Source organism: Martes martes (assembly GCF_963455335.1).
Source record: "Martes martes genome assembly, chromosome: 1".
Classification (NCBI taxonomy): Eukaryota; Metazoa; Chordata; class Mammalia; order Carnivora; family Mustelidae; genus Martes; species Martes martes.
The window spans coordinates 196,436,382-196,452,289 of NC_137888.1; the positions used below are offsets into that span (position 1 = coordinate 196,436,382).

Below are 15,908 nucleotides of genomic sequence, written 5' to 3' on the forward strand. Positions count from 1 at the left end.
AAAATCATGCTGCAAAGGGATATGGATACGAGGAGGGCAGTAACGTTGGTCATTTTTGCAGTCTCTCTCGATCAACATTTTTGACTGGTGTAGTTTCTGTGGGGTTGAGGGAAAGGGCAGTACAACTGAAGTGAGTTCAGGAGAGAATGGAGGAGTGAAAGGAGAGACAGTGAAATCATGTTTTGCTATGAGGAGATGCAAAGAACCAGAATAGGAGTTAGTCAAGAATGGTGTTTTGTTTTGTTTTTTAAAGATTTTATTTATTTACAGAGAGAGAGATCACAAGTAGGCAGTGAGGCAGGCAGAGAGAGGGGGAAGCGGGCTCCCTGCCGAGCAGAGAGCCCCATGTGGGGCTCGATCCCAGGACCCTGAGATCATGACCTGAGCCCAAGGCAGAGGCTTAACTCACTGAGCCACCCAGGCGCTCCAAGAATGGTGTTTTTAATGGTGGGGGACACTGTATGCTGATAGAAATGATTTGGTGAGAAGGTAGAAACTGACTTAGAGTAACAAATGAAATTACAGAAAGACATCATTGCAAAGGCAAGAGTTGATAGTGGGCAAAAGAAAAAGAAGAGCATCAGAAGAACAATGTGTTGGGGTGTCTTTGGATGGTGCAAAGACAACTCATTTCAACTCAAGGAAGGTAACAGGTGTGATAGGAATGGCACTGAGATGGGGGATGAGATGGTAAGGAGAAGGGGGGCCAGTCCACTGCCATTTTCTCAGTTAAGCGTATCATAACATCATCATTTGAGGCCAAAAGGAAAAGTGGAAGAACTGCCCATTTGGGGAAAAAAGAAAGAGCGTGAAATCTTCAGGTCAAAAAGCAAATTTACGGAGAAGTCTGTCCATCTGTGATCGTGACTATGAACCCAAACCATGCAATATGGTGATTTGTTCTTCTTCTAGGAAATTCAGCTCTTCTGGTGCAGGATGAAGTAGGTGAAGGGTCAGGTTCATACAGAGCTGGAGAGAGGGCCAACGGTGGTAAAAATTGTAAGAGAATCCTCAACAAAGAATGGCATCCAAGCTGAGCACAAGGGCAGCAAAACGCTGGTAAGGTCAGTCTTTGGAAAGTCCTAATTAGAACTGAAGAAACATTTGCAATGATGCAAAAGAATCAGTGACTGTAGCACAGAGGTTGACAAATATTTTCTGTAAAGGGCCAGATAGTATTTTAGGATTGATGTCAATACAGTCCCTGTCATGATCACTCGACTTCAGGCCATAGTTTTCTGACCTCTGCCCTAAAGCATTGAAAGCAAAAGTTAGGGACCAAGATGATCAAAATCAGTATTATTGTCACTGTGGTCAGTAATGACAAGAACCAGGGCAATGCCACCTGAACTACGGTGAGCATTTATTACCACCGAGATTAAGTACAAAGATTGAGATGAAGCACTTAGAAATTTATATATCAGGTTGAAGTAGCAGTTTGATGTGTGTTCAATTTAACCATTAAAAACAAGCCGTATACTCTGTATACCTTTTCCACTTATTTTTCTCAGAATTCACTTTTCTTGTTTTACAGAAGAATTGGTCTATGGTGGATTGAACATTTTTAAAATAATGCTACTTCCTTACAGGCAGTTGGAGAAGCAGTAATCCCTGATGCAGTTAGGAGAGAGTGATTCAGGTAGAATGGAAGTGAAAATCCCTGGAGGTGAGAGGCAAAGGGCTTGGGATGTCATAGACAACGTTCATGTCACTAAGAACAGTAGCGCACAGGTAGCGGCACAGAAGGAAAGCCGTGGGAGCCCTATTTGTGTCTCAGCATCCTGCAGAAGCTGGTTCTGAGGATGGAGGCAGGGCTGACGTTCCTCAGCATCACGACACATGCTATTTCCCAATGAAAACAGCATCCAGATTAGCACAAAACTTGCAAAACCTTGTGCCCAGCCATCACTAAGGCCAGCCAGCTTCCGGTGCATTCTCTGGGCTGTCTGGCTCCCAAGACAGCCAAACAAAGGTCTGACTTCAGTCTGGGGGCTTGCCAAATAGAGAGCCAATCGCTGGGGCACCTGGATGGCTCAGTCGGTTAAGCGGCTGCCTTCGGCTCAGGTCATGATCCTGGGGTCCTCTGATGGAGTCCCACATCGGATCACGTTCCTTGCTGGGTGGAGAGCCTGCTTCTCCCTCTCCTTCTGCCTGCCTGCAGCTCCCCGTGCTTGTGCTCTCTCACACTCTCTCTCTCTGTGTCCAATAAATAAATAAAATATTTTTTAAAAAATAGAGGGAGAGGGGCACCTGGATGTCTCAGTGGGTTAAGCCTCTGCCTTCAGCTCAGATCATGATCTCAGGGTCCTGGGATCGAGCCACGCATTGTGCTCTCTGCTCAGCAGGGAGTCTGCTTCCCCCTCTCTCTCTGCCTGCCTCTCTACCTACTTGTGATCTCTCTCTCTCTCTCTCTCTCTCTGTCAAATAAATAAATAAATAAATAAATCTTAAAAAAAAAAATAGAGGGAGAGAGAGAGCCAATGGCTGTGAGCCCCAGCTGGCCCACAATGCCAGGCTGACAGAGCACGGATCCAGAGGCCACTCTCATAAGGAGGTGGTGCCCGAAGTCTTTGGGAATATAAAGCCGACCCCCCTCCCCAAAGCCAGCTGCAAGTTCAGGAGACAAGGATGGTTCCAGGGCGATGGAACTGGAGACTTGGCTCTGGATGTGTGACAACAGCCTCAGGTGCCAGCTTCAGATGTGGACAGAGTCAGTGGCATTCAGGCACAGTCCGCCCAAAGCAGGGGCCACAGGCACTAAGGGGTGGATGTGGGGGGACAGACAGCTGTCTCCCTCCACAGAAGAGGGACAGCAGGGCCCTTGGGGGCTTTGTGGTGTGCGAGTCACTGAGACACACAAAACCTGGTCAGACATTTATTGGGGCGGTGGAGCCAGTTCTCCACCCTGTAGTACTTTTAGACCGATAGGATTTCGATGTGGAACTCAGGCTGCCCGGGAGGGATGTCGTACTGGTCCTGTAGATGGACATCGGTCTGTAAGGTGAAGCAGCCCTTTGGGACCTGGAGGATGCAGAGGGCGTGCCATATGTGGCAGTAACGTCGGTGGCACTGCCACATGCGAACCCAGGACTGGAGCCTGACGGCTGCCTCCTCCCGGATGACGTAGATCTTCAGCAGGTCCTGCCGCCGCTGAAGAACCCGCCTGCACAGGACCGCCCTCCACCAGTTCTGGATCACCCAGGCCCGGAGGGCAGCCGCCAGCAGGGTGCGGCGCACCAGGGTGCCACGCCACCAGGCCTGGATTTTCCTGGCCGCCTTGATCCTGGCTCTGCGGCGTTTCTCACGAAGCCGCTGACCAAGCAAAGCAGAGGACTCCACGTGAATGCATCGTGAACACCCACGAGGCTGGCGTCGCCACGGAGGAGCTCTCATCTTCTCTCTTAACAACCAGGCTTCCCCGGGTGGTTCTGGGGACCCAGGAGTCCCGGGTGGGGTTTTGCCTCTACTGTCTTGTCTGTGGCCACAGACACATGGGCTCATCCTGAGTTACGGGGTCCTCATCTACACAACGGGGAGACGCTTCCTCTCTGGTCTTCACAGGTTCATGGAATCAGTGGAAACACTTTCTGATCCAGAAGCCCTGGCATGGGTGTGATGGACCGAAAGGTCCTCTGATGATGACCCTCTCTGTGTTTATGGCCTGCAGCTCAGCCCCGATCCCTGCCTGTGATATTGCCTCCCGAGGCTTCCATGCCATGCCATGACCCCTTGAGGTCTCGCTCTTACCTCACTTCCCTTAATTTCCATTGCTACCTCTCGGTCACCCCCATATCCTTCCAGCTTTTCAGTGCCCTCTGCTGTGCCCCAGCTTCCAGGGACCTGCCCACATCCTGCTTCCCCACCTCGCTGCTGTCTCTTCAAGCTTCACACAGCTCACATACAACGGGGAGAGAATTTATGGAGACAAGAGAGACACACTGAAGTGACTCCTTAGCTGTGGGGCCAGAGATGGATCCTCCCCTTTCAGGGACTCTGTGGCCAGACGATCAGTGATCTGTGGTTCTCTTGTACTCCTGGGCACCACCTACCTCCAGTCTTTCTTTCTCTAGTGCATCCTCATCTGGACCAGACTTCTGCAATCAGAATATAGGGAGAAAGCATGAGTGAGACCAGCTTCTGGGCAGAGTCCTCAAAGCCCTACCTCCCCATTTTTTGAGTCCTTTGAAGTCATCTGGTGTGTCCTTCTGCCATGGGCCAGCTCCCCATCCCCAGGGAGGAGGGTGTCTGACAGTCTTACACAGCATTTATTGCCCATGGTTTGGGGCAGTCTTTCCAGTGTTCACGCCCCCTCTGGTTGCTGCTCCATTGGTCCTGTCAGAGGCAGAAAGGGTGGAAGAGGAGGAGATGACCATGATGTCACAAGGGCAACTATGACCCAGGGACCAGGGGGCCTTCTTCAGGCTCAAAGTTGCTGGATAAAGAGGAAACATCTGCCCATTTCCCTCCTGCCAGGGATGGGCTAATGTTCTTTGTGAAACCACAGCCACCGTGAGTCTGTCCTCTCCCAAGGGTGACTTCTAGTCGGCCCACCCACAGGACCTTCCTGTCATCAACCACTGAGGAGAGCAGCTTACCCAGCACCGAGGAAGGCATATGGGCTCAGGCTGCTCTCTGTGTCCTGCCTCCTCTGCCACCATGCCCTTCCTCAATGTGTGGGGATGAGGATCACTGTGAATATGGAGGCTGAGCTGAAGGGACCAAGGAAGGGTTAGGATGCAGGTACCTCAGTCAATTTCTACACCCTCCCAACTGCTGTAACCCTCTGTTCTTTTGCTGTTTGGTGCCTAACAAGCCAATATATGATTCTTTTTCTTTTCTTTTTTTTTTTTTAGATTTTATTTATTTATTTGACAGAGAGAGACACAATGAGAGAGGGAACACAAGCAGGGGGAGTGGGAGAGGGAGAAGCAGGCTTCCCACCTAATAGGGAGCCCAATGCAGGGCTTGATCCCAGGACCTTGGGATCATGACTGAGCCAAAGGCAGATGCCCAGGCAACCCATGTTAGAGGAATCTTTAAACGGTGATGCCACTACTGTGTTCTACTCTGAGAATCCTGGTATATAATTCATCTCTGAGCTAACCATCCCCGATCCCTCGTACCCAATAGGTATGTTGTTCTAAGCCTCTCTGAGATCATTGTAAGGGCATGTTAGTTTATAAAATTCATATGACCCAGCTCTGGGAAACCTTACTGTATTGGTGTCTAAAAAATAATTTCTACCGGGACGCCTGGTTGGCTCAGTCAGTTAAGTGTCTGCCTCCAGTTCAGGTCATGATCCCAAGGTTCTGGGATGGAGCTCCACATGGGCTCCCTGCTCAATGGGGAGCCTGCTTCGCCCTCTCCCCCTGCTGCTTCCCCTGCTTATGCTATCTTGCTCCTCCTCTCTGTCAAATAAATGAATAAAAATCTTTTAAAAATAATAAAAGAAATAATTTCTACCTTTTAATTTTCTCAATTTAATACTTATAGAAATCCTACTAGTTCATCATTGATTGATTCTCCAATTTTCCAATATATTCTACACAATTTTGTTTTTGTTAAAGATTTTATTTATTTATTTATTTATTTTTGAGAGAGAGCGTGAGCAAGGGAGGAGCAGAGGGAGAGGGACAAGCAGACTCCATGCTTAGCAGAGACTCTGATGTGGGGCTTGACCCCATGACCCTGAGATCATGACCTGAGCCAAAATCAAGAGTGGAACATTTAACCAACAGAGCCTCTCAGGCACCCCTACACTATTTTCTAACTCTGTCTTTTTGTTCTACTTTTTGGAAGATTTTCTCCATTTTTAAAAAAGTCTTAACTTCCAAGAGCTCTTTCCTGTCCTCAGACTATTCTCCTTTTATAGCACACTATTCCTGTTTCATTGATTTGTTATCTTTTACTAGGAATATTAGTTTTAATTCTTAGTTTGGTTTTTTAAACCTTTTTCTTCTGTTTCCCATATTGTCTCTATTTAATTTAATTCCCCTTTTTCTGTTTTTGTTTTTATCTCTGTCTCTCATGTTTATGATCCTTTGTTGTCTCTTCATGTGTATAAGCATGGCACTAGAATGCCAAAGGGAAGTTCAGTGTGCATCAGTCGGGCTTACTAACTGGTGCCACTCAGTGTAGGTTAATAAGGCAGAGTTGGGTTTTGTTTCAGTGGGGTGGTGGGCCAAATACCAGTACTCACTTGTTTTTTTCTTTGGAACGTGTGATAGATTGCTTTAATCATCCTAGATGCATATATTTTCCTATAGGACTTTGTACTTTCTTCCCACAAGGGGACAGAGCTATCTTCCTGTGCCTTGGGTTTAACAGTGCAACATGCTTTGGCCCCCAGAGTAAGGTGGAATGATGACAGGCTAGTTTGACTTTGGCTTCAAAAGTCTTTGCCAATTTATGTTTGCCCTCTTGCGCTTCTACCATTGCCAACAAGGAAGTGACGGGTAGCCTACTGGTACGAAGAGGAGGATGAGAGACATGTGGAGCAGAGCTTCCCCCACTGAAACACAGCCCCGGGGCAGCATACTTACTGTGGTATGCCACTGAGGCTGTGGCAGTTTGATATGCAGCATTTGTGTGGCAATAATTAACTGATGCCCCAGAGGGGAATCCCAGAACTCTGAGTCAGAGAGTAGAATGAAACCTGAGTGCAAGCCTACAGACAGGTGATCCAGCACAGAGGGCTGGAGGCCTCGCTGTTTGGCCGGCAAAGTTTCAGTTAATCCCTCCATTTTGTTACGCAGCCTCACCTCTGCCTTTAGCCAAGACTGAAATCCTAGAGTCTAGATGCTCTCCGGTTCAGCTTATGCAGGAAATAAATCTTCTTCTAGGATGAAGGAGGGTTATTGTCCAGCTATACACATGAAGGAGGAGAATGGGGTGAAGAGGAAATACAACAAATTCTTTTTATCTATTTATTTTTAAAATTTAATTATATTTTTTTCAGTGTTCCAAGATTCATTGTTTATGCACCACACCCAGAGCTCCATGCAATACATGCCCTCCTTAATCCCCACCACCAGGCTCTCGCAACTTTGGAAAACAAATTCTTATTTAAATGTTTATTCCTCATCTCAGATTCTTAGTAGTTGGTGCCTCAATTACACACTGTTGTTATTATTATATTCTTGTGGTGCATTTTAATGTGACTTATGGTATTCCTACCTCCTAGTCTCTTTTTCGAAATTGTCTTGACTAATTATGGACACTTATTCAATGTGATTTTTTTTTTGTCAATTTCCCAAAAACTCCTGATGAGATATTTATAGGAACTGAATTTAATTTATAAATTTGGAGATAACTGACAACTTTACAATGGTAAGTCATTCTGTCAATAACTATATGGTATATTTCTCCTTTTATTTAGTCTTCTTTTGTAGCCTTTGAGTTATGACCAGAAGTGGCATGTGTAAGGGTGAAGGGTATTATGGAGGGCACATATTGCAATGGGCACTGGATGTTATATGCAAACAATGAATCATGGAACACTATATCAAAAGGTAACGAAGTGTACTGTATGGTGACTAACATAACATAATTAAAAAAAAAAGAATTTGTAAAAAAAAAAAAAAAGAGAGAGAGAAGTGGTATGTGTAACTTCAAGGATATGCCCTAAAAGAGAAGGAGTATGACTTTCTCTTCCTCTTTCCTCCTTGCTGGCTAGACTGGATGGGACTATTGAAATTGAAGTAGCTGGGATGTCTGGGTGGCTCAGTCAGTTAAGCTCTGACTCTTGACCTCAGCTCAGGTCTTGATCTCAAGGTCGTGAGTTTGAGCCCCAGGTTGGGCTCCAACAGTGTGGAGCCTCCTTAAAAAACAAAACAACAATAACAAAAAGAGGGGCACCTGGGTGGCTCAGTGGAGTAAAGCCTCTGCCTTCAGCTCAGGTCATGATCTCATGATCTCAGGATCTCAGGGCCCCCCTCCCTGCCTGCCTCTCTGCCTACCTGTGTTCTCTGCCTGTCAAATAAATAAATAAAATCTTAAAAAAAAAAAACTGTAACAAAAAGAAACCTCAGGAGCCATTCAGGATCATGAAGTGACCTTGGGCTAGAGACTATATATAGCCAAGTAACAAGTTAGAAGGGGCCAGGATTCCTCCCCCTGTGAAGTTCCATCTGGGCCTGGGCACCTATTTCTGAACTTCTTTGGGAAAAAGAAATAAACTCCCAATTTATTTGAAGTTTGTTACTTTGGTTGTGTTGGCATTCACAGTGGCCACGTAGTTACGCTCCACCCCAGTGGTGCTCAAAGTGGTCTCTAGAACAGAAGTCATAGCATCACCTGGAAACTTATTAGGGATACCCATTCTTGGAACCCTCTACTGAATCAGAAGTGCTGGGTGGGGCCCAGGAATCTGCTCTAATGAGCCCTCTACGTGGTTGTGACATATGCTATTGTTTGAAAAGCATTGGTCTATTTCTCTCCTAGGTCCAACACATACAATAGAATGTCCATGGGATGACTGCCTACTTTTTTTAGGAGGTAGAGCTCAGAGGTTATCCTGGAAGTGAAGGCTGCCACGCATATACCTTGTGTAAGCTGAGTAGAGGGCAAGGGAAGGATGGGACAATTTTATTTATTCCTAATACAGTTGTTTCATAAGGGGCTGATGGTTGCCCATGGCTCCCTCCTGCTGATTTGTTGAACTAGGCTAATTAAAGACTCCAAATTTGGCTCATAGGTGGCCAATCCATGATTAGATTCATATTCTGGCCATTTGATTCTAGATAATTGGAAGAATTACCATTAATCCACAGCACTTTTCCATTTCACCATGCTACACAGCATTACAAGAATGTTCTGGTCCCTTGGGCACATTAAATGAGAGATAATTCCACACTTACTGTCAAGAATTCCCTAGGCACACCTTCTGCCAAGTTTCTAATTAAAAAACTAATTTTTGAAAACCACTTTCTGAAAACCAGCTCACATAAAATTCGATCTAAGTGTTTATTAATCTATTGAGATCTCCTATTCTTCTGCTATCTGTCTCAGAAAACTGACTTAAGTGAAAATGAAGGTTGATTGTCTCGCAAAATGAATTCCCATAGTATAGGTAGTGGTAGCTTCAGGCGTGGCTGGATCCAGAGGCCCAAGGCAATCCTCAGAGCTTCCTTTCTCTCCTGGCACCTGTTAGATCTACTTTCCTCTGTGTCAACTCCATTCTCAGCTATTTCCATGTGGTGCCTGTAGCCCCTCTGGTTTCATAATCTTTATAGTTGGCAATCTTAAGAGTTCCAAAACCATGCCAGAATGGAGACTCACTGGCCTGATTTGTGCCATGCGCTCATCCCTGAACCATAGGCATAAAATATTCTGACATTCCTCTAAATACTTGCACATATCCTAGGCTGAACCTGGGTTAGGTAAGTGCCTCCATCATCCAGGAGCAACCACGTTGATGCCCTCCATGAGACCTGTCCCTCTCATCTTTGTGGAGTTCTTAGGGATAAGGAGTAAGCAGGGTCTAGAAGAGCAGAACTGTGCCTGAGGATTGGCAGGTTAACTATTAATGATCTCTACCAGAAACATACAGATCCAGAAAATCCAGTGAATTGAAAAGACAGAGACAAGGAGACATGACATTATGAAATGTGTAGAGAGGAAGGCCTGGATTGAAGGGGAAAGATACTGAGGAACATAAACAGATAATTATACAGTGAAAGATGAAATTATGAGGGATAGACAGAGACACATAGATGGATGAAAAGCAATAGGGAAGGATCTGTAGCTGAAATGAAGAGACAACAGTAGATCCTCCCTCCACCACCTGGTACACACACACACACACACACACACACACACACACTCACACATGTGGGAATGTTATCAGGGAGAGATAATAACTCAAGAAGCCCTAGAATAACGTGTCTATTGGGCATGATGGTTCAAAGATGGTTGTCTAAGCGATTCATTCAGGGATGGTGGGACAGGTATTTCTAGAAAGTAACATGTGAACCATAGTGAAACCACAAATCCATGGTCTGGTAGGATCGTGTACTCATTCATTACACAAGTATTTACTGAAACCACAGAAGAAAGCCACAACCTAATGAAAAGTCTCTTTTCAAAACTTGAACAGACGTTCCTCCAAAGGTGTGCAAATGGCCAAAAAGCACGTGAAGATATCTAACATCATTCATCACAAGAGAAGTGCAAATCATACTGCAGTGAGGTACCACTTCCCACTAAGTTGGCTAAAATTTGAAAAAAAGACAATAACAAGTGTCAGCAAGAGTGTAGGGAAATTGGAGCCTGTACATCGTTGGTGGGAATGTAAAATGGTGTAAATGCTAAATATTCATAGTGGCATCATTCACAGCAACCAAAAGGTGCACCCAATCCAGATGTCTATCAAAAGATGAGTGGATAAACAAAAGCTGGTATAGCCAGACAAAATATATCAATCACCCATAAAAAGTAACAAAGAGGGGCACCTGGGTGGCTCAGTGGGTTAATCCTCTGCCTTCAGCTCAGGTCATGATCCCAGGGTCCTGGGATCGAGCCCTGTGTTGGGCTCCTTGCTCAGGAGGAGCCTGCTTCTCCTTCTCCCTCTGCCTGCCACTTCCTTGTGCTCTTGCTCTGTCAAAAAAATAAAATCTTCAAAATAAAAAAGCAACAAAGAACATGGGGCACCTGGGCTGCTCAGTAAGGTTATCCGACTCTTGATTTTGGCTCGGATCATGATCTCATGGTGTGAGATCCAGCCCCACGTTGGGCTCCATGCTCAGCGGGGCATCTGCTTGAGATTCTCTCCCTCTGTCCCTCTCTCTAAAACAATAAATCTTTTTTAAAAAGTAATGAAGTACTGATGCAGGCTACAGCGTGATGAACCTCTGAAACACATTAAGTAAAACCAGACACAAAATATTTTATGATTTCATTTATACTGAAAGTGCCCCGTAGGGAAATCTATGGAGACAGGCTGCAGACTGGTTGGTTGCCATTGGCTGGAGGACGGGGTGCTGACAAGTGATCGCTTCAGGGGCACAAGGTTTTCATTTAGGATGGTGAAAATGTTTTAGAACTTGGTACAGATGATAGTCGTTGCTTAACACCGTGAAGGTACTAAATGCCACTGAATTGTTAGTCTTACGTTAATGGTTAAGGTTACGTGGTGAATCTAGAAATGGTTACGTGAATTGTACCTAAATTAGATTCATGTTCTGTGTCCTTTTATGTGATGGGCAGTCAGGTGGAGCCACAACAGAATAGAAGCACAAGAACACAAAATCTGTTATACTCCAACGTCTGAAAGAGGAGGTCACCCCATGTCATGCAGGGTCACGGGGTAGGCATCAGGTGTGGTCAGGTGGCAGAAGACAGGACTGAGAAAACAGTTTTTCCTATGGCTTTTGTTGGAGTGGGAAAGGCAAGGCAGGATAGGGTAAACAGTTTAGGATTGGCTGGTTTGAGTATTTTCTGTGGCCTCTAAGTTATATAGATGCTTGGTACCTGGCTTAGGATGATTAAAGCAGAGGAATATGGCCCCCTGGGGTGTACAGGACAAAGAAAGAGGAGGTATGGCCCTGCATTGGTTCTTTTGAGGGTGAAAAGCACGCTCTGGGATGAGTCCTCCCTCTAAGGACTGGCTGGCCCTGGGAAGGGCAGTCTCTCCCAACCCCGAAAGGGATTTTTTTTAAGGATGACAAAAATGGCTTATTACGTAGAATATGTAGAATAAACATATATATATGTGTGTGTGTGTGTGTGTGTGTATATGTATGTGTGTATGTGTATATATACACATATATATGCTATTTGTCCCATATATATATGTGTATGTGTATATATGTGTGTGTATATGTATGTGTGTGTATGTGTATATATGTGTGTGTATATATATGTGTGTGTGTATGTGTATATGCATATATACATATATATATATAGGAGAGAGAGGGAGAAGAAGAGAGAACCTACTGACCTAGGTTCTGGGAACAGCACTGAACCCAGAGTCTTGCTCTCCTGGACCTCACCCTCTACTAGGGGCAATAGAAAATAGAAAATGACGTAAGATAATCTTGGGTAGCAATGGGGACTTTGAAAACAGGAAAGCAGGGTCAGGTACTAGAACATACAGTACAGGGTGGGGAAGTCATTTCAGTAAGATGGTCGAAGAAGGTCTCCCTGAGGATAGAGCATGGGGCAGAGACACACGTGAGTGGAGAGGATGCCCCACCTGGAAAGGCTATCTAAGGAGAGGAGGCAGCAAGTGCAAAGTGCTGAGATGGGAACGTGGAGGTGCGGGGGACGATCTGAAGAGCAGGTGGCCAGGAGGGACGTGGAGAGGGTGACACGGCCAGGCCGGGACAATGCAGGCTTATGGAGACCCCAGGAGGGCTTTTGGAATTGTTTCAAATGTGATGGGAAGACAGTGACAAATGAAGAACCCTCCATGGGGCACAACCACAGGGGGCGCCATGTGCATGGACCACACTGTGAAGGATTCTCCCTGGAGTTGGCTGAGTGGGCGGCCCTGAGACCCCAAGTCTCCTTCCCATGTCAGACATTGCCCATGGATTCCAGGCCCCGCCCTCCAGCACCAGATGCTCAGACTCCTTCTCCAGCAGGGACCCCAGAGGAACTGGGCCCCTCCTTGAGCAGACTGTGTCAGGCCTAGTCTCTGCCGCCATTTTCCCTGACCCTCTGCTGACATGTGGACCTCCTGGGGCCGGCCTGAAAGAGACCCAGTGACACAGAGTTGGAGCAGACCTGATCAGTTCTTTATTGGGAAGGGGATGCAGTCCGTAATCCGACAAATCTGTGAGCCCAAAAAAATCTCAAGTTCAAGACCCAGATGGGATGCTGTGAGGTCGTAGGTGCCCTGGAAAAAGCCACGGGAATGGCAGTTATGCCAGCGCCAGTAGACCTGAATGATGCGGACAGCGTGGAGCAAACGGCAGTAACGCTGGCGGACTCGCCACATGCGGACCAAGGACTGCAGCTGGACCACTGCCCATTCTCGCCGCGAGAAGGACTCGAGGGCTGCTCGCTTTCTCCTCTCCAGCAGCTTTGTCAGCATCATCTTCCACCAGTGCTGAATGATACATGCTCTGAGGGCCGCGTGCAGCAAGGTCCTGCGCACCAGGGTGCCCCGCCACCATGCCTGGATCTTTATGGCTTTCCGCTCTCGGTCAGGGTGCTTCTTTTTCTTTGGGGAGAGAGGTGGCAAAGATAAACAAAGGATCCTCAGGGAAGGTTCCCCACCCACCTCAGCTCCAGGGTATGCCAAGCAGGGCTCGCTCAGAAGTTCAGGAGCACTGGGCAGGGAGCCAGTAGACCAGACAGGTGTCTGGTCTCTGCGCCTCTCTCTTAATGGACCTCAGATTGCTCCCCGAGGCTCAGGCTCCTGGACTGTAGAATGGAGCATCTGGCACTAGCTGTCCTGGATGGCCTGTTTGGAAGAAGCGCGCCATGCACCACGTTCCACCTGGGCCTGGGCCTGGCCACCTACCTGGGCTGTGTATTCCTTCCCCTCGACCCCACTGAGGTGGCTGGAGAAGTGGCAGCCTTTGTTTGCTTTCATGCCTGACTCCATCCAGCTCAGGCCACAACCTGCTGTGTCTCTCCATCAAGTCACAGTATTACAAGTTTCCCTGCTCCATGCAGTGCGGAGTCCTTCTCATTTAGCTCTCATTTTCACTTCGTGGGGTTCTCACACCTTAAACATCAGTTAGCACGCATACGTGCACACGTGTTCCCACACAGTTCTATACTCGGCTTTCCCTGCACGTGGCAATGCCTTCTCCAAACACAGCATCACTGCCCCACTCCCCAGCTTGGCAGGGTCTGATTCCCACTTGTCAGGGGTTCCCCTCCTTACTACCAAGTCTCTGTGCCTCAGTCACCCCCCTTTCTCTGACTGAGAAGGAACTTGGAGGAGAGGATAACCAAGGATAAACCAGAATGTCCCAAGCCAATCAGGATGAATGGTTGCCCTACTCATTCCAGCTCTGGGTAGGGCAACCATTCATCCTGATTGGCCTGGGACATTCTGGCTCATGCTTATTGTTCTTGAGGAACCACTCACAGCCCAACCTTGTACTCACAAATGGAACCTGGTTCAGATGACAGATTCCAGGATCATGCCATGCTATGGGGCACAGAGAAGACAACCCAACACTCCTTGAAAATAAGAGTCACCCTCAACTTTGAGGGCCTCCATTGACCTACCTTTGGTGGAGGGGGTGGCGGTGGGGGTGGGGGAGGTGTAGGTGGAGGGGGTGGTGGTGGGGGTGGGGAAGGTGGGGGTGGAGTCTCTTTCTTTTTCTTCTTTTTCTCTTTTTTCTCTTCCTCTTTCTCTTCCACTTTCTCTTCCACTTTTTCTTCCTCTTTCTCTTCCTCTTCCTCTTTCTCTTTCCTCAATGTGGTTTCCTCAATATCTTCTATCACGATTTCACAAACATTGCCATCCTTCTGTAATCAGAGTTCAGAGGAGAAAGCTATCATTAGATGTTCTCTGTACAACTTCATGCCAAGTCCACCACATACTCAACTTCCTGCCTGGCCCAGAGTCCCTAGATGTAGAACTCGCATCCTGAGTTAACTGTGGAAATCCACCTTCCCCTGCCTGCAACTTTGGGTGACTCTCTCTTACACAAAACCGAATGCCCATGACTTGGATATGGATGGTTCAAAGTCCCTCAGGTCTATAATCCCCTAAATTCCCCATGATAGGAGCATGATGGTTCCATTGCTCCCAGGTCTGTACTCTCCCCGCCGCAGCCTGGCAGGAAGAGGGGAGGAAGAGACAGGGATGTGATGTCATAAGGGCACCTGTGACTCAGGCTCCAGGACGGCTCCAGACAGCTGAGTTCTTTTTTGGTGAAAATATGGAAGCCCTTGCCCCCTCTTTCTTACCATTAAGTGCCCAAAAGTTGGCAAAAAAGGCAGCACGCAGAAAATACTGCCCATGGACACAAAAGTTTATAGACACAGTCATTTCAGGCTGGTGGAGAAAAACACAAATTTGAGACAATTTAAATATTCATTAAGAGAGAATTCAACTAGATGCATTTCATTTCAATCAAACAATGGAACCAAATAATGATTAGAAAGAATGAGTTGGCAGCAAAATCTTTTTTTTCCAAAGATTTTATTTATTTATTTGACAGACAGAGATCACAAATAGACAGAGAGGCAGGCAGAGAGAGAGAGAGGAGGAAGCGGACTCTCGGCTGAGCAGAGAGCCCGATGCGGGGCTCGATCCCAGGACCCTGAGATCACGACCTGAACCGAAGGCAGAAGCTTTAACCCACTGAGCCACCCAGGCGCCCTGGCAGCAAAATCTTAAATAAGCAGTTCACTAAAGATTTATGAATGGCTAGGAAGCACATGAAAAGTTCCCCAACATCATCAGTTATGAGGAAAAGGAAAATCAAAACCACAATAAGATTCCCCCCGCTGAACATGTCAGAAAAAGGCTAACACAAAAAATACCAACAATGCCAAATATTGGCAAAGACATACAACAGCTGAATCCCTTATGACACTGCTGGCGGGAAGGTAAGGGACAGTTTCTATTGAAGTTCAGCATCTATCTACCCTAGAACTCAGCCGGTCTGCACCTACATATTTACACACAAGGGGCACCTGGGTGGCTCAGTGGGTTAAAGCCTCTGCCTTCGGCTTGGGTCATGGTCCCAAGGTCCTGGGATCAAGTCCCGAACTGGGCTCTCGGCTTAGCAGGAAACCTGCTTCCACCTCTCTCTCTGCCTGCCTCTCTGCCTACTTGTGACCTCTGTCTGTCAAATAAATTTAAAAAAATTTAAAAAAAAAAAGGATGAAGACATGTGTCTGCAAAAGAGTTGTGCCTGTTCACAGCAACTTTATTCAAAGAGGTCAACGCTGGAAACAATTCAAATGTGCATCAACAGGTGACTAGGCAAAGAAAT

At 46.8% G+C, this 15,908-nt stretch overlaps 2 protein-coding genes across 2 annotated transcripts; both read right to left on the bottom strand.

Annotated features, from left to right (window-relative positions):
• Positions 1-2,916: 2,916 nt before the first annotated feature.
• IQCF3 (IQ motif containing F3) lies at positions 2,917-4,276 on the bottom strand (the record flags this gene model as incomplete). The annotated part of the gene is made up of 3 exons (XM_080813928.1): positions 2,917-3,312; positions 4,050-4,094; positions 4,259-4,276. 3 exons carry the CDS (start codon positions 4,274-4,276, stop codon positions 2,917-2,919), a joined length of 459 nt encoding a protein of 152 aa, XP_080670054.1.
• An 8,454-nt stretch (positions 4,277-12,730) lies between these two features.
• Positions 12,731-13,540, bottom strand: LOC308349390 (IQ domain-containing protein F5-like; the record flags this gene model as incomplete). Its single annotated transcript, XM_080814043.1, has 2 exons — positions 12,731-13,165; positions 13,469-13,540. 2 exons carry the CDS (start codon positions 13,538-13,540, stop codon positions 12,731-12,733), a joined length of 507 nt encoding a protein of 168 aa, XP_080670169.1.
• Positions 13,541-15,908: the final 2,368 nt, after the last annotated feature.